Consider the following 27,399-nt stretch of genomic DNA (forward strand, 5'->3'; position numbering starts at 1 on the left):
AAGGAAGGAAGGAAGGAAGGAAGGAAGGGAGGGAGGGAAGGAGGGAGGAAGGAAAGAAGAAAGAAAGAAAGAAGAAAGGGAGAGAGAAAGGAAGGAAGGAAGGAAGGAAGAGAGAAAGAAGAAAGAAAGGGAGAGAAAGAAAGGAAGGAAGGAATGAAGGAAGGAAGGGAGAGAGAAAGAAAGAAAGGAACGGAAGGAAGAAAGAAAGAAAGGGAGAGAAAGGAAGGAAGGAATGAAGGAAGGGAGGAAGGGAGAGAAAGGAAAGGAAGGAAGGAAGGAAGAAAGAAAGAAAGAAAGAAAAAGAAAGAAGAGAGAGAAAGAAAGAAAAAGAAAGGGAGAGAGAGAAAGTGGGAAGGAGGAATTCACAGGCAGAGGAGGAAGAAAGGCCATAGCAAGGCAAATTTAAGGAAATAAAAGGCGAGTTAGGAGAAGTAACAGGGGTGGGGAGGCGAAGTGGGCAGCAGGGCAGGAACAGGAGCCAGTTAGCCCGGGGGCGGGGGGCTGGAGTGGGTGGCGACTCAGTGGCTAGTCCAGCCACTTGCCAGGCGGGCACCAGGCGGAGGAGGAGGGTGAGGGTGGGGCTTGGCGAAGGGCAAAGGCTGGGCAAGACTTAAAAGGGAGATGACCCTGGCTAGTTGGTGCCGCCTTTGACCTCAGACGCCCGGGGCAAGGGGACCCAACGCGGGAAAACGAGAGAAAAGGGCCACCGCTGAGACAGTCCCGCGGGCTCGCGAGGGAGGCGAACGGACCGGAGAGGGGGGACCCCTGGGAGCGCCCGGCACCCCGCCAGCATGTGCGAGCTATACAGCAAGCAAGACACCCTGGCGCTGAGGAGGAAGCACATCGCGTGAGCGCTCCCCAGCCCCGAGGAAAGGCGCAGAGAGGGGGAGTCACCGGCGCGGGGGCGGAGAGCCGCAGCCGGGCAGGGAGCGGGCCAGCGGGCTGCTGCCGGCGGGGTGCGGGACCGCCACCCGCCCGCCGCACCTGCGCACGCGCGCCGCCGCCCGCCCGGAGCGCCCCGCCTCGCCTCCGCCCGAGGGGGCTGCCGACCAGCCGGCTCCAGAGCGGTCCCCGCGCTCTGCAGCCCGCCGAGGGGGTGAGGGCTGCCGGCCGGCCGGCTGGGGGAATTGACCGTGAAGGTTGAGAGCCATTGAAGTAGAACACCGTTCCAGCGATGGGCTCTGGGAGGGAGACGGGTAGCTCTCCGCCGCTCCCACCAACTCGAAAGTTTTAGAAAACTGAACTCCGAAATATTTTTGACGATGGCAATGAAAACTCATTATGACAACTTTTGTTTAAAGTGAACTTTTTCTTCTTGCACGCTTGGTTAAGAAGTAAAAGGTTAATCCAGCCAGTAAAAAAACTTGGAAACCACTTTCTTAAGAGTAAGATACCACTTACTCACCTTGGTCTCCCCAGCTGTGCCCTCATTACAATTTAAAGATGCAGTGTTTTCTCCGGTCTACTTTTGTTTTACTCGTGTTCTAGACAACTTGGTGAGCGTACAGGACCGAACCTTAGGTCAGACCTGGACTCTGGTCCCAGTAGTGTCAAGTTACCTTGTGATCTGATTTGAGATTTGATCTGATCTCAACCCAGGAGGTTTCCAGGTGGTTTAGGAGACTAGTTAAATCTCTCTCAACCCCCGCAATAGGGTCAAAATAGTCAGATACCTCATTACCGGATCACCTCCTTCCCTTTTTCTAATCAGCACTCCTTTCTGTTAGTTTTCAATCCTATATAGTTAGATTCCAATGAAAACCTAATGATTTCTGACGTGAGCAGAACAAAGTCTGTGAAAGGAGGAATGGTAGCCATGGAATGACTGAGAAAGAATTTCACCTGAAGTCTGAGTGAGAAGATGGGAAGTACATTAACAAGGAGGCAAGGTGAAGTCCGAAGTTTTCAGCCCACATTCATAACGAAGGGTTTTTCTGAATTTTAACTTGTAGGTATAAACTAACAGCTGAATTTGAACCAAGAAGAAATTCTCATTAAATATTAGTTTCATCTTAGTTGATGATGCTTAATCTTAGGCAATTTTAAAATTTAATTACCTATTCACAATAATCACAATACTTTCTAAACAGTTGCATATCCATTTAATATGTATCTAATTGCCCTCTAAACTACCTCCAACGCATGTGGTATTTTTTTGTGCGTGCAAAATCACCAAAATAAAAATAATATTTTGTTTTAGTTTCTAAATGTCCGTAGAACCAAGTTCAGAAATCTTTGTGATGTTTCTATGTTGCTAAAATCTGTACTCCAGCCAGCCATCCAAATAACCAAAAATATGGATGACTTTTTCTTATGCTGAAAAGAGTGGGTTAAAGGGTTAGAATAATAATTGGATTTTATTATTTAAGAAATGGAAATCCATTTGATGCAGGACAGATACCAATCAAAAGACATGAAAATGATCTGTAAAATCTCTTGCATAGTATTTAACACTAAATTGTTTGTATTTAGCTTTTAGTGCTATTCATTTCTCTACAAATTAGATTAGAGAGAGAGATTAGATTAGCAAGCAAGCCCTGTTTTGGGCTATGGCATAAGACAGTCTACCTTTTTTTTTTTCTTCCAATTTTATTGATATATAATTGACATACAGCACTGTATAAGTTTGAGTTGCACAGCATAATGATTTGACTTACATTATGAAATCATTATCCCAATAAGTTTAGTGAATATCCATTTCATATTGATACAAAATTAAAGAAATTGAAAAAAAAATGTTTTACCTTGTGATGAGAACTCTTAGGATTTGCTTTCTTAACAACTTTCGTGTATAACATAGAGCTGTGTTAATTATCTTTATCATGTTGTACATATAAATTATATCCCTAGTATGAGTTTTTCTATGAGTTTATTTTTGAAGTATAATTGACCTACAACACTATGTTAGTAACTATTACACAACGTAGTGATTCAATATTTCTGTACATTTCAAAATGTTCACCATGATAAATCTAGTTACGATCAAGACAGTCTACTTTCAAATTCTGGTTTTCTCACTGGCTGTGTAACCTTGAACCAAGCTTCTTAATTTTTCGGTGTCTGTTTCCTCAACTATAAAAATGAGAATGATAATAACTCATATTATTGTTGGGAGGATTAAATGAGATAATATTTGTAACAGCTGTCAGTTCCTGACCCATAGGAAGGCTCAAAAAAAAAAAAAGTTTGTTTTTTTTTCCTGGTTGAACAAAGTTTCTCAAAGGAAAATTAGTTATTGGTTTGTGTAATTAGAGCTGTCAGAGGTGATCCTTGTGCTTCTAAATAGAGTTGTCAGATCATGGCAAATTTAATATAACAAGCATAAGAAATGTGAGCAGTATCACGGATGGGGGATTAAGGTAAAAGGTCCCAGGCTAAAATGAAAAAAAAAAAAAAGTATGTCACCCAGGTTGTGTTTTCCCTTTCTTTTACGTAATTGTAATTTTCCACTGATCATGACCTTCATTGAGAAGGAAAAACACTGAGCAGTCCTACCAGACCAAAGTGTTTCCTTTCATTATTTCTAGGCCCTCCTGCAAAGTTTTCTTTGCTGCGGATCCCATCAAAATAGTGCGAGCCCAGGGGCAGTACATGTTTGACGAGAAAGGTGAACAGTACTTGGATTGCATCAACAACGTAGCCCATGGTAATGTGCTGTCTTTGTCGTGCCTTGAAGGATACGTTTCTGGAGTAAGGCAGACTTGGCACCGTTGATATTTGTCCCAAGAATTGCAGTGGCTGCAGTTCCTCGGCCGAACAGGGCCAGTAGTCCTAGGTGGGGAAAAGCTAGAATAAAATGTGGGAGAGGAACAGAATCAACCTTTTTTTTTTGCTTGTTTCAGAATGCCCCTCACTTCCCAGGCATTTAGATTTGTAACTCATTTTTGGGACTTTTGTCTTCTAAATTTTAGTGGGACACTGCCACCCAGAAGTGGTCAAAGCTGCCCAGAAACAGATGGAACTACTAAATACAAATTCTCGATTCCTCCACGACAACATTGTTGAGTATGCCAAGCGCCTGTCAGCAACCCTGCCGGACAGACTCTCTGTGTGCTATTTTACAAATTCAGGGTATGTTCTGAGGTTTTCCACCCATCCCCATTCCCACCAATCTCTTTGTTTCCTCTCTTTTCTGTTTGATTGCTGGTGGAGTACAAATATCTAAAAAGGTTTCCTAAGATTCTTGCCGTTTACTAATGACCCCACATGGGGGACCTGACCATTCTGGTTCTTTTGCTTTGACCCACCAGCCCTTTGTAGGTAAGATACCTGACAGCATGTTCCAGCACTCCTGACACAGCCTATAACAATAGTCCCGTGATTAACAAGTTCATGCCACTCAGCTTTTTATTACCACAGCTTCCTTGGTGAAAGATGGGGAAAGCATACCCTTAAGTATCCCTAAAGGATGGATACTTGGGTTGTAACAAAATATTGGCAAAAATATCCAAGTCTGGTGTTCATGTGAGAAAACCTAACTAGTCAAATGGCACCCACTTCTTTGGGCAATAGAGTAAGTAGCTAAAGAATCTAGATGAACCTAGATAGTTCTTTCAAAGCATGAATAAGGAATTTTGGCAAAAAAAGAACTCTACAAAACAAGTTATATAAGTATTATAAGATTTTTGATTGATTTGTTTCCTTAGGCAGTAAGCATTTCCCCAACAGAAACACAAAGGAGGAATGAGTCAATTCAAGTGAATAGATATGTCCATTCTATGGAATATTATACAGACATTAAAAAGTGTGTTTTTGAAAATACATGTTTAATGACAGGAGAAAAGCTCACCTGTACAATGTTATAGTGGGAGGAAATCCGTCTATACAGCATAAATTTAAAATGATATATATGAGTTAAAACTATTAGAAATCCTGTGAATGTTCTATTATGATTCTGTGATTCATTTTCTCTTTTCAGTGAGATACCTTAAAATCAAATAACCAGAAGATTGGTTTATAACCAGAAGATTTTTCTTTTTTCTTTGTAAAGAAGTAGGACATTTTCGGATCTAATTTGTTGTTCTAAGGCATTCTTGCCTTCAATAAGTTAAATATAATATTTGACTTTCACTTATGAAGAATCCTATACTGTCTAAGAGTGATTAGCCTTAGAGAGAGAGCAGTGTCACCAAAGACTGGAGGTGACAGAACCTGGAGTAGTACAAAGAATAATCTCAAAGTTAAACAGACTTTGGAATCCTCAACTTCGTAAATAATGGTTCGAAAGATTTTTAAAAGGGCTTATGTCACATTGTCCCTTCTCTCTCTGCTCTCTTAATAGATCTGAAGCCAATGACTTAGCCTTACGCCTGGCTCGGCAGTTCAGAGGCCACCAAGATGTGATCACTCTTGACCAGTAAGTCTTGAACACAAGACTTCTAAGCAGGAAATGCCTTCAGAGACAAAATTATATTGATCCTCCCCATACTAATACCATAAGCATGTATGGAGGAGGCTGGATATATGGCACAAGGATTTTCTTTCTTTTTTTTTTTTTTTGCGGTACGCGGGCCTCTCACTGTTGTGGCCTCTCCCATTGCGGAGCAACAGGCTCGGGATGTGCAGGCTCAGAGGCCATGGCTCATGGGCCCAGCCGCTCCACGGCATGTGGGATCCTCCCGGACCGGGGCACAAACCCGTGTCCCCTACATCGGCAAGCAGACTCTCAACCACTGCGCCACCAGGGAAGCCCGGATTTTCTTTTTTGTTATGTATAGGTTTCAAGGCCAGCTCAGGCCTGAAGGACACTTAATTCCTTCCAAGTACTTGGAGGCTCTTTTGGGTGCTGTGGTCATGGTCTCATGGGCTTTGCATGAATCAGGGTTTACTTTTCACGCATTTAACTGTTAATTGAGCCACTGCGATGTGTGTGTAACTCCATCTTTTTCAGAATAAAAATATAATTTCTTAAAAATCCAAGCATTCATGTCACAATTGTGATTATTCACCTAATTAATTTAAAAGATAATTTAGAGCATATATTTTTTTCTTTTTTTGGCCACACCATGCAGCTCATGGGATCTTAGTTCCTCGACCAGGGATTGAACCCGGGCCCTTGGCAGTGAGAGTGTGGAGTCCTAACCACTGGACCGCCAGGGAATTCCCTAGAGCAAATTTTAAAGACAACAGATAGCCAAGTAAAAATAGTTCTTTCTCATTAATTTGTGATTTTTAATAGTCACTATTTAGTTTTACTTCTCAAAAATGAATTCATTATATTTTAAACAAGAAATTTGATAACTTCCATCTTCAGTGAGATTTAAAATTTTTTTCTACCTCTCCACCCCACTAATCTCAGACACAAAGGGTTGAATTGAACATGCACCTCATTTCTTACACTTCTATAGGCTTCTCTTGTTTTATGTGTTGGTTGGTGTATTCATTTTCTATTGTTGCTATAGCACATTATCATAAACATAGTGGCTTAAGCAGCATAAATATATTCTCTTATAGTTCTAGAGGTCATATGTCCAAAATGGGTCTCGCTGGGCTAAAATCAAGGTTCAACAGGGCTGCACTCCTTCTGAAGACACTAGGGAAGAATCTGTTTCCTTGCCTCCACCTTCTAGAGGCTGCCTGCATTCCTTGGCTTGTGGTCCCCTCCTTCATCTTCAGAGCCAGACATTATATCACTCCAGCCTCTGCTTCCATCCTCACATCACCTCATCTATCTCTGACTGCCATCCTCCTGCTGCCTGCTTTCACTTATAAAAGTTCTTGTGATAACATTTGACCCTCCAGGATTATCGCTCCATTTCATGATCCTTAATTTAATCACATCTGCAAGGTCCCCTTTACCATGTAACATTCTTAGGTTCTGAGGCTTAGGACATGGGCATCTTTAGGGAGGGGAGGTGTGATTCTGCCTGCCTGCCACAGAATAGATACTGTGACTGCCCTTTACTCCCAGCTACCACAAACAACACTGCAATGACTGCCCTTGTACATGTGCCTTTATGGACCTTTCTGAGAATTTCTTGGGGCTAAAGCACCCAGAAAAAAGATTGCTAGGCCATAGGGGTACAGGGTACGGTAAACATTGTTGATGTGACCAAATCCTGCCAGATCAGTCTCCAAAGTGGTTGCACGCTCTACCCAGTGTGTGAAATGTCCAATTTTCACGTATCCTCACCAAAAACTAAGAATATCCTACCTTGTTATTTTTTTCTTAATTTTTGCCGTCTAATAGGTATAAAATGATATCAGGGTTGTTGGGGTTTTTTTTTAATTTTCAGGATTTTTTTTCCCTTTTCATAAATTTACTTATTTGTTTGTTTGTTTATTCTTGGCTGCACTGGGTCCTCGGTGCTGCACCCAGGCCCTCTCCAGTTGCAGCAAGTGGGGGCGACTCCCCACTGCAGTGCAAGGTCTTCTCATCGCGGTGGCTTCTCTTTGTTGCAGAGCACGGGCTTTAGGCACGCAGGCTTCAGTAGTTTTGGCTTGGGCTCTGGAGCACAGGCTCAGTAGTTGTGGCACACGGGCCTAGTTGCTCTGCGGCATGTGGGATCCTCCCAGACCAGGGATTGATCCCGTGTTCCCCGCACTGGCAGGCAGACCCTCAACCGCTGTGCCACCAGGAAAGTCCCTATCAGTGTTGTTTTTATTTGCAATTTCTAATTATGAGTTTGAGTATCTATTCATATGCTTATTATGCATTTGTGACTTCCTTTCTGAGAATTACCTGTTTATATTCTTTGCCCATTTTTCTGTTGGGATTTCCATCCTTGCTTTTGCATGCATAGTTTAGATGAGAGGATCTCAGCCTTGACTGTGTTTTAGAATTACCTGGGGAAATTTTCTTTTCTTAATGCCAGCGCCCAGGTCCCACTCCAGACCAATTAAAGTGAATCTCTAGGGACTTCTCTGGCAATCCAGTGGTTAAGACTCTGAGTTCTCAACGCAGGGGTTGCTGGTTTGATTCCTGGTCGGGGAACTAAGATCCTGCATGCAGTACGGTTCAGCCAAAAAAATTTAAAAATTAAAAAAAGAGAGAGGGCTTCCCTGGTGGCGCAGTGGTTGAGAGTCCGCCTGCCGATGCAGGGGACGCGGATTCGTGCCCCGGTCCGGGAAGATCCCACATGCCGCAGAGTGGCTGGGCCCGTGAGCCATGGCCGCTGAGCCTGCGCCTCCGGAGCCTGTGCTCCGCAATGGGAGAGGCCACAGCAGTGAGAGGCCCGCGTACCGCAAAAAAAAAGAAGAAGAAAAAAAAGAGAGTGAGGGAGAATCTCTAGAGGTGGATTCCAGAAACGGTATAGATTTTAAAGTTTCCCAAGTGATGCTAATATGCAGATAGACTTAAGAACCACCATTTGAACATTAATCTCTTTTAGTTTGAGACATTTCAAATGTTTTTTCCCAATCTATCATCTGTCTTTTAACTTTGTCCATGGTATCGTCCAACCTCCAAAAATTTGATTAAATCAAATAGTTGACATTTTCATCCTATGGTTTGGTTTTCTAAGTTTTGTTAATATCTCTCCCCCCACACACACCCGTCCCCACCCCTCAGATCACAAAGATGCTCTTCTTTATTTTCTTCTACTACCTCTATAACTGCTCTTCATATTGACTCCACCAAGAGGCCGCTGTGTTACCATTTATGTATGGCTGTGTCTCTGAGCTCACTTCTGTCCCAGTCATGACTTTGTTCTTATTCCAATACCATACTAATTGCATTACTATGGCTTTGTAGCATGTTTTAATCTACGGTAGGGGAAGTCCTCCCTCTTTGCTTTATCTATTCATGGGCCTTTTATAATTTCTTTTCCAGGCCTCCCAATTATATAGCTCTGGGCAAGAAACATAAAAGGGAATATCATAGCCATCTGTATTTTAAGTGAAAGAAAGGAATTTCACAGCCACTTGATTACCTCTTAATCTTAGTTCTCTTAGAAAAGACCTCCTGTTCCTTACCAACTTTCATTTGAGCAATTGGATATCCCTTTGAAACCATCCCAGACAGAAACACAGCCCATTCTGTGATATAAAGTTGTTTTTAAAATTTACTAGAATGTAACTATCAAATACATTTAAAGAATACATACATCTGAAATTTCTCATGAAGCTATAGAAATTAATGTTTTACATTTAGATAATCTAATTTAGCAGAGCTAATGCAATCCAAAGAAATTAAGTTTTTTCCTGCTAAAAATAACTGTCTATGAAGTTACATACTTGGCTTTATATGTGTTTTATTACCTGGATCAGGACAGTGGGACAAATTAATGGCCAGTCCTACCGTGAAAAATTAGATTCCATATAGTTAAATCTGGCACCAATGTTGAGATTCTCCCTGGATGATGTGCAGTACTATTTTTCATATACTAGAAAAGCGTCCTTCTTTGAGTGATTTTGGTTACCGTCCTTTTTCTTTTCAGTGCTTACCATGGTCACCTATCATCTTTAATTGAGATCAGTCCATATAAATTTCAAAAGGGCAAAGATGTCAAGAAAGAATTTGTGCATGTGGTAAGTATCTTGGAATCCAAGAATCAGAATGTTACTACTGGAAGAGTGCCCAGTGATAACCCAGTCCAATCCTTGCATTGAAATGAAAACATGAAAAAGGAAACTAAGATCTATAGCAGTTACAGAGCTTTAGCAAAGATCTGTTTGCTAAAGTCAAAGAGCTAGTTAATGACAAGATGTGGTTTAAAATCCATTGATGAGTACTGGGGCTTCCCTGGTGGCGCAGTGGTTGAGAGTCCGCCTGCCGATGCAGGGGACACGGGTTTGTGCCCCGGTCTGGGAAGATCCCACATGCCGCGGAGTGGCTGGGCCCGTGAGCCATGGCTGCTGGGCCTGCGCATCCGGAGCCTGTGCTCCGCAACGGGAGAGGCCACAACAGTGAGAGGCCCGCGTACCGCAAAGGAAAAAAAAAAAAAAATTCATTGATGAGTACCATACAAATTAGTATAGAGGTAGTGATAGCTCTTATTCACAGCTCTCATTTTATTTTTCTTGCCCCTTGATGTTTAAATTACTTTCTCTATCGCTGAAGCCTATTTGAAACTCAGAGTTGCATGAAGTGTGTATGACTGTCTTAAAATTACTCTATGCTAAATTATTATGTAAATTTATTAAGTAAAATAAATATCATTTAATAAAGAAAATAAAGAAACCAAGCTGTTGAAACAGTAAAACTCATTTGGCTTAATTAAGGATCAGTAGACTTTTTTAAGAGAATCATTAATACATTCTTTCAAATTTTTAAGATCTGAAATTAGCGCTCAGGCACTCTAGTTTTCTGAATGATTACAGTTTGCTATATTGTTGGTAAGTGCTGGTTTATTTTCAATATAGAATTGTTAATACAGTTTCCATTCATTGAAACTTTCAAATCACACTTGTTGTTTGAATTTGTCCCTTATGTGACTAGGGATGCAATCTTGACTTCTAAGGGTCTAAGAGCAAATCCAAGTTCCTGTTCACAATGCAAAGATTTCAAGTCTCACAGAATTCAGAAATGTTAAGGAAAAAGAGCAAAAGAACCTAGAGTCACTTAAGTCCACGAGTCACCTTTCTACAATATTATGCTCCTGGAGGGAAAGGCCCTTTCTTAAAAGCTCATTTGTCCAGGAGGAAAATCATGAGAAACTGTTATCTTTTGATGTTTTCAGGCACCAGCTCCAGATACTTACAGAGGAAAATACAGAGAAGACCATACAGACCCGGCCAGTGCTTATGCCGACGAAGTGAAGAAAATTATTGATGAAGCTCATAACAGTGGAAGGAAGGTTTGTATTTATAGCTTTGGAAACACTTTAATATCTTTTATAAAATAGATTGAAATCATTGCGATACATTGGAGAGGTGGGAAAGGATTAGATCTCAAATCGCTTTCTGTTCTTCTCTAGTTACGTTTTTACTTAGTTCATATTTCAAAAAGTACATTATTATAGTCATGCCTCTAAGACTATTTTTATTTATCCTGGAAATGTAATTACTATACCTGTTTCAGAACTGGTGGGCTAATTCTGACTTTCCCACTGGGATGCAGACTCTGGTCCAAAGTGATAGGAGGAGAAAATTAAGAAAGGTGATAGCTCACGGACAGAATATTCCAACTGAGAGTAGCACGAGGGGCTAATATAAGGTGAAGGGAGGGAAGAGGCAGGGTGGCCCTGGGGCCTTGGGGCCACTGCAGACTCCTGGACCCGTGGAGCCTTGGCTCTTCCCTAGAACTGGGTCAACTTTCCTGAAACCAAAGAGCCTGCCTAAGACAAGGCAGGAACATGTTCTTCCAATTTGGGTCTGAACTTCTAAAACAAACCAGAATCCTCCCAACTAGGAAAAAAAGAGTTTCCATGTTCTCAGTCTTCACCCTACTGTCTTTAGCTTAACGGTAATTCTCAGCCCCTTCAGGGGTTACTTACATGGAGTTACTTACATGATTTGACACATGCTTTGCCTTTCAATTGGCTTATGGCATCAACATGGCAATAAAAAAAGCGTTTTAACTGAGATAAAAATGAAGCCTGTGTGTTTTCCAGTTCAAGTATTTTTATCTTAATGACTGGAAAGTCATTTGCCTTTCTTAACTATTTCTTCTTTTCTTCCCATTCGTTTTTCATATCTTAAAAGACGTAGTCTGGACTAGAACGTTAGTTCCCCCCCTTTTTTTTCTTAATTGAAGTATAGTCGGTTGCTTGACTTCTTATCTCATACTATTTCTACGCTTTCTCTTAATTTAGTGTTACCTGTTTTTACTTCTCTTTTCTTAGCCTCTAGAACACATCCTCTTCAGTTTCTTTGTGAACTGCCTAATTTTGTTAAGTTGTAAGCCTGGTTCAGGGCAAGAACCAGAAATATAGCACAATAACTAAGGTTCGTGGCCACCAGTCACCCTCTCATCTCCTTAGTGCAAATTCCAGGTTCGGGCAGTCCTAATTTAACAAGCTGAGCAAACAGGCACCCCAGTGATGTGTTTGGAACCTGGGTAAATTTTTAGAGGTTCATATTAAAGACTAATCAAAACATCAGTCTTATTCAGTTGTTCCTAATGAAAACACTGCATTTAAATTAATCATGGAGAAATGGAAGGCACCCTCTCCACCATTTTCTCGTGATGGTTTCATTGGTACCCTAAAATTTCAGAAACTAATGCTTCAGAATTCTTGCATTTCCAGCGTGGACATCTTTTTAATCAAATGGCCAATTTGTCTCTTGCCATGGGTCCATTCCCAACCATTTTTTAAGTCACCTTCTCCATAAGAAGTCCTCTTTTTTTAGGGGGTAACGGGAGGAGGACCTAATGGACTTTGACCCCATCTTCTCTTGTATAGATTGCTGCCTTTATTGCTGAATCCATGCAGAGTTGTGGCGGACAAATAATTCCTCCAGCAGGCTACTTCCAGAAAGTGGCAGAGTATGTACTTGGGCATCCTTGGTCAAACTGAAGGCACTGTGACAATTCTGTAGGGCCATCCTGGTTGTTAAGATATTGAAATACTTCCAGACTAGCTGGTAAATAGCCACTTGGGAGTACCTGCCACCCAGGACTCCTTGAACTCCTCCACCTTCCCAAGATCCAGCAAATAAAGGGTTTACACAAGGTCCAGCAGAGCAGCCTCCAGAGCTGTGCTCCCACTACCCACCTGGCATCTTCTCTGATTAGTTGGTGTCCAAGCTTTACTAATTAGTAAAAATTTGACGATTAAACCTGCTGAACACTACTTCTTTTTCACTTCTTTTTCTTCCCTATTAAAATACTGCAGTAGGGCTTCCCTGGTGGCACAGTGGTTGAGAGTCCGCCTGCCGATGCAGGGGACGTGGGTTCGTGCCCCGGTCCGGGAAGATCCCACATGCCGCAGAGCGGCTAGGCCTGTGAGCCATGGCCGCTGAGCCTGCGCGTCCAGAGCCTGTGCTCCGCAACGGGAGAGGCCACAACAGTGAGAGGCCCGCGTACCGCAAAAAAAAAAAAAAAAAAAAAAACTGCAGTAGAGCTTACTTTAAGTAGCACAAACCCAAACAATATAGAATATATCTAATCTGGAAATTATGTGATTATGTTTCAAAGTCAATGATATCACATAGATGTCATTGGGGATTTGAACACTGAAATGTTTTTAACAAAGATTATAGACTTCAGGTTAACAACATTTTTAAAGTTTTCAATAGTCTGTATCTTATGGGAGGGTTTGGGGACTCTCAGTGACCTGAAGGCATCAGGCTGCCCTTTTGCTTTTCAGATACGTACATGGAGCAGGAGGTGTGTTTATAGCTGATGAAGTTCAAGTAGGCTTTGGCCGAGTTGGGACACATTTCTGGAGCTTCCAAATGTTTGGTGAAGATTTCGTTCCAGACATCGTCACAATGGGAAAACCAATGGGCAATGGCCACCCAGTGGCATGCGTGGTAACAACCAAAGAAATTGCAGAAGCCTTCAGCAGCTCTGGGATGGAATATTTCAATACGGTAAAATTTGACCTCCCCACTTTGATGCTAAGAGGGAAAAATAATGCATGTTCTTATGTTTCTTTCCAATGTAATAAAGAATAAATCTCACTGTTGCCAGCTAACCACGCCAGGACCCTAGCCAAATTTTGATCTAACCATATTTCATTCTATCTGACACAATCCTCCTTGTACTTTTTTCTTGTGTATCTTTCCCCTTCCTAAAATGTTTCTATTAATTGTTCCAATGACAGATGGCTGCCCTGCTAAACTCTAGAGGTTATGATATTTCATTAACAGATAATATGATCTTTTTTGTTTTGTATCACATTTAAATTCCCAAAACACTTCACTTAGATGATTCACTACTATAAATGTTACAGGGCTGTCATAGGAGATACTAACTAAAATTCTATCTTTGGGAAATTTTATTTCCTTGATTTTACCCCTAAAAGTTATAAGCTTTAAGTTTGGAAAGGTTATTCTAGTTTGTGCAGTATGTATAATAGGACTTGTCACAGCTAAAAGTTAGAGTCAAATCTAAGAACATAAATTATTTGGAGAAAATGTCATTGCTTAGCTTTTTTCACACAGATATTCAAGCACTGAAACCCACATCCCCCTAACTAAACCACACTCTAAAATCCTTAATTCCCAACACAATGTCTGTTTTTCATTTGGACGAACTTATAAATTCCCCAATAATCCTTCATACCAGTTTTGCAGCTATATATAATTTAGAATTTTATTCTCAATCTTAAATGAACAGAGTCGTGTTATATTCTAAATCTAAGAAACTAATATCACAGGGGAAATTTTTATTGAAATTATATCTTTACTTGCTTATGTATGAGCCAGATTTCTCATAGATGAAGCAATACCACAAATTCAACTATTCTATTTTCTCATTTATCGTTTTTCCACAGTATGGAGGAAATCCAGTGTCCTCTGCTGTTGGTTTGGCCATCCTGGATGTAATTGAAAATGAAGACCTTCAGGGAAATGCCACAAGAGTAGGGAATTATCTTACCAAGTTACTGAACAAGCAGAAGGCTAAACATACTTTGATAGGAGATATCAGGTATATTTATCATAAAGTTGTGGTGCAGTTACTCATTTGTCCAAATGAAAATTTGTTATATTTTATCTTATAAATCTAAAACAAGTTAACACAAAAGCAGATCTAGAAACACTGAAAAAACAAAGAACAAAACTCGTTTTTCCATCCAGAACCCAGATATCATCACTGTTAACTTTTGGGTATATATCTTTCCTGATTTTTATACTTTTTTGAAAAAAATTAAGCCAGGATCATTTCAGCAGGCAAAAGATGAACAGAAGGAACTTAAGGTTAACTCTAAATGATCTATTAGAAATATTAAAAATGACATCCAAGAAAACTCACTATTTTTCATATATATATGAAAACATGTTCATATATATGTGTAAAGATTAAAGATTTGTCATAGTTGATGTCTTGAGAAGTTAAATAGCATGACAAGGTTGTTTTTAAGCCTTATTATTATTATTTTCTTTTACAATTAAGAGAAGAAAGAAAAACTGATTGACAAAAACTAACTTGATTCAAAAACTAGGAAGTCCTGTGGACACTAGATTGGTATCTTGGATTAATTAGAACTAATAACAACTACCCTTTAAAGAGAATCACATTCAGCTTCAAATCAAACTGAAGTTTGAGGACAGTGTTAATTTTTTGTGACCGTGCAGTGCTTAATAAAGTGTGTCAAGTTCCCTTTCTTTACCCCCCTCAGGGGCGTTGGCCTTTTTATTGGAATTGACTTAGTGAAGGACCATCAGGAAAGGACCCCCGCCACAGCTGAAGCTCAGCACATCATCTACAAGTAAACACACCACTCACCGTTTGGTATCTTGGCTTGAATGCTTTTTTTTACTTCCTCTCATCTCCCCAAATGAGACAAGTTTAAGACTCGTGCAATTACAAATGTGGGCTTCTTGTATGCGAATATGAAAGCGCTCTCTGATCACATCATTCTGAAATAATCTTAGTTATCACTTGTATGCACTCACATGTATTTCCTGCACTCGTTAGGATGAAAGAAAAGCGAGTGCTTCTCAGTGCCGATGGACCTTACAGGAATGTGCTTAAAATAAAACCACCTATGTGCTTCACTGAAGAAGATGCCCAGTTTATGGTGGACCAGCTGGATGAGATTCTAACAGGTCTGTCCACAGATCTTTAAATAAGATGCCCTCACCCACACTCTGGTCAGACATGACAGTGCAACTTGCACTGGCAGAAGTGAAGGAGGATGGAAATGATTGTATACACTTATATTATCATTTATTTTCACTTTTTAAAAATAATTGCATGTCTTCATTGTACCATGCACCACAGATGCTGCAGTGTAAGAGTCTTTGAGCTTTGTACTATGAAAATATGGGAAATGCTGTTAATAAAAATTGTAAGCTAGGGACCTCCCTGGCAGTCTAGTGGTTAAGACTTCGCCTTCCAATGCAGGTGGTACAGGTTCGATCCCTGGTCAGGGAGCTAAGATCCCATATGGCTCAGGGCCAAAAAACCAAAACATAAAACAGAAGGAATATTGTAACAAATTCAATAAAGACTTTAAAAATGGTCCATATCAAAAAATCTTAAAATATATATATATATATATATATATAAAGGTTATAGGTTAATATAGTTATCATTTGACTTTGTATTTCACTTATTACAATTTAATTTTTGAAGACTTATGTTTGTCATTCAGAATTATAGCCTGTCATAGGAATTCATCTTTTGTTTACCTCTGTTAAATAATTAGGTTAATTTATTTTTATGTTATGAGCATAAATTGAGATTAACAAGTAAGGTAACAATGTAAAACCATATTGAAAAACATAAAGCACTGTCAAATGTTAGAGCTTTTAGTTATATTTTTAAGATTCTATTTCTCTGCTCCCTCTCAGCCTCTTGGGGTTGGGATAAGGCAAAGCCAGGAATCAGTACAGCATACAAAATAGATCATTATTATTTGGAAAGTTGAGAGTCAGCCCCAAGTTATTCGTAATACGGTCACTGTCTTTGGACCAAAAGACACCCAAACTTGGCCAACAGTCCAGATGCCTCTGGTGCCTTGAAGGGACAGGTGGAAGAGACTATAGGTTGGGGCAAATCCGTCACTATTACTTAAAATTCAGCTCAGAGCTTGAGCATTTTTAGTGGTGTGGCTAAAGAATTCTTTTTTAACAAAGTGAACGAGGCAGAGCTAACATAGGCTCAGCGCCACTTGTAATGATGAATTGCTACAATGAAAGTTTAAAAGCAGCTATTGTAACAGTGACACTTTTTAAAAACATGTACCTCTCTAGTTTTCTTTCAGGGTGTCCCTCTAGTTACCAAAGTAGGGTAGGGTGGTTTTTTTTTTTAAGGACTTTTACGTTCTTCTGTCTTGTCCGTTGTATCTTCCTTGACATAGGTTTAGAAGAAGCTGTCGGAGCCAAAACTGAGAGTGTGATCTCTGAGAATACCCCATGCAGAACCAAGGTAAGAGTCAGTTACTTAATATTTAGGGCAAAAGTTTAAAATTGGGGGAATTTAAGAAAAAGGAGTGCAAATTTTAAAAAATTGTACAATGACCTCTAGAATAAAAACCCACCTTTGCTAGAGCTGGCTTACTGTTACAATTTTGAGTGCACAGTTAAGGCAAGTGCCTTACCACTTGACAAGAATAAAGCCAAAGAACCATTCTTACAGGATCATTCCTATACTCCGCCCCCCACCAGAAAAGATCCAAAAACCCCCTCAGGCTTGCAAAGAGGGCCTTCAAAATATAGAGAGAGATAACAGGTGTCCTAAGCTCCTTCCTGTTTGTCTGAGGGATGTCTGACACTGACTCAAAGTCCCACACACCACTCTTTAGTCAGCAAAAGCATCAGCAGTGTGACTCCAGAATGTCAGAGTTTGGTCCTCAAGTGAACTAAAGAAGAAACTTCGACTGGCGGCGGGGCATGGAGTGGCCTAGTTTCTGCATTTGATGTGCTTCCAGCAGAGGGCTTCCCCATTCTCTCCCTGAGCTGCCCAGGGTGTGAGAAAGCGCTCCCTTGGTCGGGAAACAGAAAGGCAAAAACTTGAGAGGCTTTGTTGCATAATTAATTATTTGTTTATGACATCGATGCATAAAGGAACACTCAAGCCCGCCTGCACATCCAGTGTAGTCAGCAAAGTCCTTTTCCTGAGTGAAAAACATGAGGCCCTTTGAATGAGAGAGCAAGTGATTTGCTAACAGAACGCTTCTGTCTCTTGGTGCAAACGCAAACCAATGCTAGAAATCACTGCCTCTCTGCTGTCTGAGAGTGGCTTATAGAGTCTGGGACAGAATCACAACTGTCAGGACCAGGCAAGCATTGAAAAGGAGCTTACAGGGACTTGGTCAGGGAACTAGATCCCACATGCCGCAGCTAAGAGTTTGCATGCTGCAACAAAGATCCCACATGCCGGCGCAGCCAAATAAATAAATATATAAAAAAAAGAAGAAAAGAAGAAGAAGAAAGAAAGAAAAGGAGCTTACAAAAAAAGAAGTTCCCACCAGAAATCCCACTTTGAAGTTAGCACGCGTTTCTGAAATTTTGGCTTGCAGTCCCAGATTTTAGGTTGACATCACATTTCAGATGTCTATGGAAAATAGTAGTAATCAGAGTTAGGGAGGAACAAGGGGCATTGCTGTGTTGTGTTGCGTCGTGTTGTGTCCCACGTGCCGTGTTGCCTGTTGGCCTGTGGAGTCAGCCCTGTGGAGCCTGGAGGCTGGGCAGGTTAGAGGCAGGCTGCCTGCTGGAGTTTCCACGTCTGTCTTGCAGATGCCTGAGGAAGCCCACTCGGAATTGCTCAGTGACGGCAGCCCGGACCCCAAAGAAAATCCCAGCCGAAAAAGAAATGGATTGTGCACAGATAAACATTCACTGCTCAGTAAGAGGCTCAAGACATGAGAGACGAGCATTTTACAGCAAGATAAATGTCCGGAGTTACACAGAATGAATGGAAGTGTCCCTTCTGTTAAAGCTCTATTATACCCGCCAAAGGAAGACTCTGCCTTCCATTCAGAGGTATAAATAAAGTAAATGAGTAATAAGAATAACCCAAGTGATAATCAAACCCTGTCAAGATTTAGCCTCTAGCCTGTTAATTCCTTACTTGAGATTTCTGAAAGTACTTCATTTATTCTACTCAATTTCAGCTTCAAATGGAATATTTATTAAGTTGGAAGTTTTGCGTCTCCTGTTTTAATATTTGACACGACAGAGCAAAGTACAGTAGTAGGTTCCTGAACTTTGGAGACTATGAATTCTTTAATGATTTAATTTGTATATATTTATGGACTATAATAAAATAAAAGATGATGTAAACCAAAAAAAGTTTGACCAGAAAAATGTATACCATTCCTTCGCGGAGAACACTGGGGCAGTAAAATCAACACCACTTGGAAAAAAATCACATACAGCAAATGTGAAGAAGTCAATGAATAATTTGGACTTTTGTTGGGGAACTAGGTTAATCGTGGTCCTGTGGGGACAAGGGTGGAGGTGAAGAGGCCAAACAAGGAGTACATCTAGAAACACTCCTAAACATGCTGTTGGGAGACCTCAGCTCTGACTACTCAGACTGTCACCTTGGCAAGTCACTTACCTGTTAGGTGAAAAATTTTTCCACCAATCATCTTCATAGAGATACACACATTTCTAACCAGAGATTGGCAAAGGGAAGTGAGGAAACCCAGAACCTCAAGAATCTCTTCCTTAAAAGTCCTGGTGCTGGGCTTCCCTGGTGGCGCAGTGGTTGGGGGTCCGCTTGCCGATGCAGGGGACGAGGGGTTCGTGCCCCGGTCCGGGAGGATCCCGCGTGCCGCGGAGCGGCTGGGCCCGTGAGCCATGGCCGCTGGGCCTGCGCGTCCGGAGCCTGTGCTCCGCAGAGGGAGAGGCCACAGCAGTGAGAGGTCCGCGTACCTCAAAAAAAAAAAAGCTTGTGCCATGAGACATCAACTTGGAGGCTCACGTACTGACCTGGAAGAAATGTGACTTTTAGCCTTGACTTCCCGGTATCTTATTGCCCTCCTAACAGTTATTAAGTTTTGTGTGTTGGTTTCTGTTCTGTAGAGAAGAGATCGTAATTTTGCTAGGGCTGTTGCATGAGAGCTGAGAAATAAATTAAATGTAAAAAAGCTTCCTTTCTGAGTTCATCATAAGTTAAAATGCTGTCAAAATGCAAAGTCTCATTATTAAATAGTTTTTCCTCCTAAACATATAACTGACTGCGGATCCAAGCTGGATAGCGCTGAGATGGATTCCCAGGAGCTGGCGGAGAGGAGAGAATATAGAGGTCTCTGTGGTTTGCCTCTAGGAAACGAGATTAATTCCAGGACAATCAGACTTTTCACAGCGCAGATCAGCACTCCTGTGGGCACTCGTGTACTCAGAAAGTGCTTGTCTCCTTAAAAGGAGCTGCCGCCACCTCGGCCACTGTGGCCATTCTGCTCATGTGCCGTTATGCCTTTTGTGAGCTGGCTAATGTCAAAGGCTGGGCTGATGTCAACCGGCCAAGTTATTTTGCCCTCTTTGTTGTTCAGTGCCTCTTCTGGGGTGGATGCTTTTTGGTGGACATTAACATGTGATAGAGGAAATCTTAACATGTGGTCTTTATTCCATATATTCATGCAAATGCCCCTGCCCAATATCTCCTTTTGCCACTGACCTTCTAATTCTTTCAGGCTCCTGACTAGCTATGCAGCCATTCACCATTCTAGTTATCATCCATTTTGTAGAAACCAAGTCGGCTAATTAAGAGAAGAGATGATAAGGAGGACAGCGACCCCTGCATGCTTTAGATTTTTAGGAGTGGCTAATCAAGGCCCAGAATGTTCTATTGTCTTTTATTTTAACATTTTTTATTTCTTTCATGTGTATCTATTTTATTTGTTTATTTTTGACTGCATTGGGTCTTCGTTGCTGCACATGGGCTTTCTCTAGTTGGGGCGAGCAGGGGCTACTCTTCGTTGTGGTGCGTGGGCTTCTCATTGCGATGGCTTCTCTTGTTGCGGAGCTCTAGGCACACTGGTGTCAGTAGTTGTGGCTCACGGACTCTGGAGCGCAGGCTCAATAGTTGTGGCGCACAGGCTTAGTTGCTCCACGGCATGTGGGATCTTCCCGGACCCGGGCTCGAACCCATGTCCCCTGCATTGGCAGGCAGACTCTTAACCACTGCGCCATCAGGGAAGCCCTGTTCTATTGTTTTTTACTTATCAACTTGGTCGGAGACAGTGGGGGCAGGTGTGGAAGGGAAGTTTCAGAGGTTTCCATGGGGCCATCTCCACTATAACAGTTTTTACTCCACAGGCCAGGGACCCATTCTAGGGGTGACTCCAACTGCCAAGTATGTCCATCCCAATCATACTTTTGGGGACTGAAGAAACAGCCACAGGTGGCCTTTTTAAAAATATGTATTTATTTATTTGTTTTGAATTTATTATTATTATTATTTTGGCTGTATCGGGTCTTAGTTGTGGCACGCAGCATCTTTCATTGCGGCGTGCAGGCTTCGTTGTCCCACAGCATGTGGGATCTTAGTTCCCTGACCAGGGATTGAACCGGCATCCCCTTCATTGCAAGGCAGATTCTTAACCACTGGACCACCAGAGAAGTCCGAGTGGCCTTTTCTAGTGAAGCCTTGAAGAACACTGATTTTCTTGCCAACATCCTTCTGAGAAGGGTTGGCACTCATCTGACTGAATGGGAAGACCTCCTTTGGGGCAGTACAGGTGAGCAGGTATAGAGGCTTTACCCTGGGCTCACTGTGAATAGAGGGTGGAGGGGTGCTCCTCAGGGAGAGCAAGGGGAAAGCTCTATTTCCAAGACAGAACAACAAGCTAAAGTAGAAAAGAAAATTCAAGGCTTTCTCCTCATTGTTCTGAAATAAGGCATCTATGCCTTGTTGAATTCCAAGCCTACATCTTGTTAGGTTTATTCAGAGGCATTTGATGTATTTTGGTGCCACTGTAAATTGTATCCTTTTAAATTTTTGTTTTCCAACTGTTCTTGGTGTTTAGAAGTTCAGTTGATTTTTGCATAATTGACTGATTTCAGTAAACTAGCTAAACCCACTTGCAAATTCCAAAAATTGTCCATTCTTCTGGATTTGTACATATATAATTACATTGTCTGAGAATAATGACAGTTTTATTTATTCTTTTGTCATCCCTATATCTTTTGTTTTTCTTTTGCTTTACTCCACTGGCTAGGACATCTAGTACGATCATCACCAAAATTGGTGATGGTAGACATCCTTGTCTAGTTGCATCTCAAAGAGAAAGTGTTCAACATTTTACCACTAAGCCTGGTGTTTCTCCCCCTTGGCTCTCCGTACAGTGGAAGCGTAGGGTCTTAACCACTGGACCACCAGGGAAGGCCCCACCCAGCGTTTTAAATCGTTCCCTTGTGCTGTCAGAAGAAAAGAAAAAAAAGTCTTTAAAAAATTCTAAAAAGAAAGTGATCATGGAATGGCAACCACAAGAAACCTGTCTACATAAGACACACATCTACTCTTAGGCAGGAAACGATGAAGTGCGCTCCGAGGTGTCAACTTGAAAACACCCACACGCTGAACAACTGTGGATTCCTTCCCCTCAGAGACTGTGGTTGAAGAAACTATGGTGAGAAAATGGAGGAAACAGACCTCCCTGGATGGGAGTGTTTTGAATTTGGTGTCTGACTGTGGGGCTAGGGTGGTCCAGGAAGGAGGCTGTCCAGCTCAGTGTGGAAAGGAGAAAATAGGGGGGGATATGGTCGGGCTCTGCCCTGGCTCCACCCTCGCCAGTGCCCTGGGACACCCAGTGCCTTCGGACCTCAGCTCCAGGTGTCCCCAACAGTCATAGCACAGTTTAAAAGGTCAGGATGAGAAAGGTAGGTGGGGACTAACTGACCTCAGGCAGTTACTTTCCCACCACTCCTCCATTTCCAAGTTCTTGGGGCTAGGAATGACATCCAAGCTCCCTCTTAAAGCTGCTTCTCCCTCAGGGGTAAAGCCTGGAGGAGTTATCCTGTGGAGGGTGAGTGCCTGACTGGGTTTCTGAAGGCAGCTGCTCTCCACCTCAGGGCTCTTCCACCACCAGCCCAGCCCAGCCCAGCCCCATTCCCTGAGCTTGAAGGTTCTGAACTTTTCCCAAAAACATTGCCCCACTGCTTTGGCTGTACTTTTCTACATCTCTATTGCACTAGTTTCTGTGGAGTGTGTGCTTAGGACTGAATTTCTGAGTGCTTAGGGTATGTGCGTGTTCAACTTTAGTAGGCAATGCCAAACTATTAGCAAAGTCATTACCCCGATTTATATTCTTACCAGGAATTTATAAGAGATCCTGCAGATCCATGTCTTCTCCGGCATTTCATGTTGTCAGCAGTGCCGTTCATAATAGTAAAAACCTGGTAACACAAATGCCCCTCAGTGGTGAAGTAGATTAACAAACTGTGGAAGATCGACAACACACCATTAAAAAATTATGAACTGCAATGCCACACAACAACATGGATAAATCTTATCAACATAATAATAAGTGAAAGATAAGTCCAAAAGGTTACATACAGCAGGATACCCCCTTTTATAAAGTTGAAAACTGTACATGTTACCTGAAAAACTGGGTTCACCTCTTGGTAGGTGTTGAGCCAAAAGGTACAACCAAGCCAAAGATTAGGGGAAGGAAAAGAAGCATATTTTCACTAACACTGGCTTAAAGGTTTGAAACAAGAGGGGTGCTCGTGTAGCTAAGGAAGTTGCCATTGAGGGGTCAGTGATGGAGCGATTAAGAGCCAATATTACTGTGGACAGATTAAACCTTATAAAGTATAAGTCAATTAGGGAAAGGATTTTCTTCCTTTTTATGTGTTTGGTACGTATTATTTCTGAGAATTTATATTGGTCCTTGGGAGATGCATATAGGTGTGTGTGTGTGTGTGCGTGCATGCATGTGTGTGTGTGCGTGTGTTTATTTTCCAACAGGTACCTCATGGACACTTAAAAGAATAACAAGTGTATCTGCATAAATCATCCTGGCAAGAAGTCCTTAAAAAAGATTGGACTCCAGTGGACCAATAACCACCCTTTGTGCATCTTCTGGAATTGACATGACAAAGCCCACCGCACATTATCCTGACGCCAACTAAACTACTCATGGTTGAATCTAAGTTTTTCCCTTTTTACAAAATATAATGGTGCAGAGTGACCCTTAAGGTGGAGGGGAAAACTGGCATTAAGATTTCCAACATTATGAAAGTACTCCCAAATTTATCTTCTCTAAATTAAATAAACCCATTTATTTCAGACTTTCCTCATAGAAACCTGTTTCCCAAGCCCTGATTTATTTTTTTTTAATTCAAGTTTAATTACATATGAAGTATAATTTATACATAGTAAAATTTACTATTTTAGGGTATGTAGATGGATAACAGTATATTCATATTTGACAAACATATAAGAAGAGTGCAGAAGCAGACTAAACCCCTTCTTTCTGATCTATGGTCAATGTGTTTGATTCCAGGAGCCATGGTTGCACCCGTAGAGTAGCTCAGCTTCAGACCTAAAATGGATTTGAGAAGGTAGGGGTAGAGAATCTCCTGTTTCTACAGAAACACTCAGAGACACTCTTCACTTATAATCAAGTCTTTTTTTATTATGATTCAATTATTTATTTATTTATGGCTGTGTTGTGTCTTCCTTGCTGTGTGCGGGCTTTTCTCTAGTTGCGGCAAGCGGGGGCTACTCCTTGTTGCGGTGCGTAGACTTCTCACTGCGGTGGCTTCTCTTGCTGAGGAGCACGGGTTCTAGATGCACGGGCTCAGTAGCTGTGGCTCACGGGCTTAGTTGCTCCACGGCGTGTGGGATCTTACTGGACCAGGGATCAAACCCACGTCCCCTGCATTAGTAGGCGGATTCTTAACCACTGCGCCACCAGGGAAGTTCCTATATCAAGTCTTGATAAGGAAATGTGAGGGTCAATTGTTTCTGTGGACAACACATGAGCTGGGTGTTTTCTTAATACCATTCAGGTTCAAGAGTGCCAGGTTGAGACTCCACACTACACTTGAGTCAAGAGCCAAAGTTCAATTCTTCGGAAAATCTGGGCCTTCCTAGCTCTTGGAGTCCACAGTCAGATGCATGACAACTCAGGGTTAATTTAATCTTCTTTATTCTAACCATTGAGGTCCTGATGCATCTGCTTTAAAAGGAGCAAGGTGATGAATTTTCTCTGATATTCAAAATTATAAAAATAAGGACTTCCCTGATGGTCCAGTGGCTAAGACTCCATGCTCCCAATGCAGGGGGCCCAACTTTGATCCCTGATCAGGGAACTAGATCCCACATGCCGCAACTAAGAGTCTGCATGCCGCAACTAAAGATCCCACACTTGGCAATGAGGATCCCGCGTGCCGCAACAAAGACCCGGCGCAGCTAAATAAATAAATATATATTTTTTAAGTTATAAAAATAAAAATCTGAAAAGTCAAGATGGCTCTGATGCATTTGAATAAAAAATGAAACCTCTACAGTTGGTACTTTCCATGGAGCTGGCCTTTCCATGAAAATATGAAAAGTTATCATTGTTACCAGGAACTGCTTTAGGATCCTCAGACAATAGAATCAATTTATATATTCAATGGGAAAAATCTTCAGTGAATAATTCAAAATTATAACTGAACCCTCGAATTGAGTCACTTTATTTCTACATCATCGTCATCATCATAAACTATTAAATAAGAAATCTGTAGCTCTGAGAATAAAACTAGGAGTTTCTCTAAAATCCTGTAATGTGATGGGATCCAAATATAAAGATATTTTGAATAAATAAGCTTTGTTCCAAAAATGCATGAAATCTTTTCATTGTGATTGTTTCCATGTGTCTATTTGAAAGCTTCACAGGTCAAGTCCAAGAGTGATAGAAAACAGTCTTTATTTTTTTAATGGCATGTTTGCATTAGATAGTCCTACATTAGTGTTATATCTGATCTGGCTTGATTCTGGGTGTTATAACTTGGGAGTGCAGGCTGACATGGCCCCTCAAGAGGGAGTTGTTACCAGTCGGGGGAAAGAGAAGCAGAGTATCCTCAAAGTTGCCAGATGATTAGAATAGGCAGTGAGACTTTAAAATGAAAGGGCAGGAAAATTTTCTTAGCTCCATCCCCATAAATTAAATCATAAAGTCTTGGCATTCACCAATGTGCAACCATGTGGTTTTAAACAATGCCTTAACTTGGGTTTTCCTAAAAATAGACCCTGAGATGAGAACCAGGGGCCAGATAGTTTGTTTGGGGGTAATCCCAGGAAGCAGACATGAGGAAGTGGGGAACGTGAGCCTGGGATGGGTGAGAAACAATAATCACCACCCTCATGTGTTTTTTTTTTTTTCAGAGTGCTTTGAAATCATTAGTTAAAGGCTAAAGGTTGATTTTAACTTCCCATGATTTGGAATTCTTATCTATCTTTTCTTCTAAAAATATTCCCATGCTGGGCCTGCTCTTCCTGTGTTTGTGTCCATATGTATGAGGGTTGCGCTCAAACTAAAAACATCCATTGACCCGGCCTCCCACCCCAGCCTCTCCTGGAGCATTTCTCTGGCTTGAAAGCCTATGATTCAAGGGCTATGGAAAGCTGTGAAGATGTAGGTCTGTTTGGTAAATGTCAAGGAACTATTTAAAAACCCATCTGCATTATGCTCAAGGAGGAAAAGAGATATGGCGCTGCTCACTGGAGACCCAGAGGCAGGATGGGTGACACAGGCACGATCATTGATGCCTTTGGCAAGTATTTCTCAGGCTCTTCTGGTGTTCCTGCCTAGGATCAGTGCCTGCCAGGAGAAGCAGGTGTAAACAGCACAGTGACAACACAGGGTGGTATGTGCTATGTATCATCAAGGTGCATAGAAAGTGTGATGGGAATGTTGAAAAGAGAGCAATCAACTCTGTTTAGGGCAGTCCTAATGTCTTCGTAGTCTAGGAGATGTTGAAAGAAACAAATTTACCAGACTGAGACAGGTAGACACCCTCTTCCAGAAAGAGAAACAGCATTGCAAAAGCCCACGGTCTAGAGTGAGAACCAGTGGAAGGAAAGAGAAAGGGAAGACAAGAGGAGGGAGAGAAGGTAAGAGCAGTGAAGGGAGATGAAGGTAACTTGTAAAGGAATTTGGACATAATCTCCTAAACAATGAGGAGCCAGTGAAAAACTTTAAGCAAACAGGGTTGCATTATATAAGGTCACTCGAAGGTGACTGCAGGGTAGAGAGCAAAGGGGTGAGTTTGGATGCAGGGGAAGAGGTACTATGTTAGTTTCCTTTGCTGCTGTAACAAATTATCACAAACTTAGTGGCTTAAAACACAAATTTATTCTCTTAGAGTTCTGGAGGTCAGAAATCCAAAATGAATCCTAAGGGGTTAAAAAGCAAGGTATTGGCAGGGCTGGTTCCTTCTGCAGGCTCCAGGGGAGAATCTGTTTCCTTGTCTTCTCCAGCTTTTAGAGACCACCTGCCTTGCTTGGCTCCTGGCCCACTTCCTCCACCTTCAAAGTGCATCACTCCAGCTTCTATATCTGTCATTCCATCTCCTCCTTCTTTGACCTTCTTGCTTCCCTTTTATTAGGACCCTTGTGACTACATCAGACCCAGTTGGATCATCCAGGATAATCTCTCCGTCTCAAAATCCTTAATTTAGTCACATCTGCAAAGTCCCTTTGGATATAAGGTAACGTTCACAGTTCCAGGGATTTGGAGAGAACATCTCTTGGGGGCCATTATTCAGTCTACTACAGTGATAGTTTCCAAATGAGAGTCAAGTCACATGAACCCCTAAAATACATGGGAATATCCTAAAATAAGGGAGGTCTAGGAAGGAAGAATATGTTTCATTTTTTCTCCAATGCAGAATGAGAAACTTGTTACAAACAGAACAAATATACTCAAACAAAAGAAATTAGTATCTAGATGTTCTAGCTTTTTT

General features: G+C 41.6%; 1 protein-coding gene across 6 annotated transcripts; it reads left to right on the top strand.

Moving 5' to 3' along the window:
- Nucleotides 1–636: 636 nt before the first annotated feature.
- Nucleotides 637–27,152, top strand: ETNPPL (ethanolamine-phosphate phospho-lyase). 6 transcript variants are annotated; one of them, XM_032633463.1, is made up of 13 exons: nucleotides 637–847; nucleotides 3,528–3,646; nucleotides 3,912–4,071; nucleotides 5,282–5,356; nucleotides 9,378–9,468; nucleotides 10,620–10,736; nucleotides 12,285–12,367; nucleotides 13,191–13,416; nucleotides 14,322–14,476; nucleotides 15,168–15,257; nucleotides 15,467–15,597; nucleotides 16,854–16,921; nucleotides 27,043–27,152. In XM_032633463.1, exons 1-13 carry the CDS (start codon nucleotides 792–794, stop codon nucleotides 27,112–27,114), a joined length of 1,443 nt encoding a protein of 480 aa, XP_032489354.1. In that variant the 5' UTR covers nucleotides 637–791; the 3' UTR covers nucleotides 27,115–27,152. The 6 variants fall into 6 exon arrangements, with proteins under 6 accessions (XP_032489354.1, XP_032489353.1, XP_032489358.1 ...); XM_032633462.1 differs by lacking the exon at nucleotides 27,043–27,152 and adding an exon at nucleotides 18,232–18,786; XM_032633465.1 differs by lacking the exons at nucleotides 637–847; nucleotides 27,043–27,152 and adding exons at nucleotides 1,069–1,385; nucleotides 18,232–18,805.
- The last annotated feature ends 247 nt before the right edge of the window (nucleotides 27,153–27,399 follow it).

Source organism: Phocoena sinus, chromosome 5 (genome assembly GCF_008692025.1).
Source record: "Phocoena sinus isolate mPhoSin1 chromosome 5, mPhoSin1.pri, whole genome shotgun sequence".
In the NCBI taxonomy this organism is placed as follows: Eukaryota; Metazoa; Chordata; class Mammalia; order Artiodactyla; family Phocoenidae; genus Phocoena; species Phocoena sinus.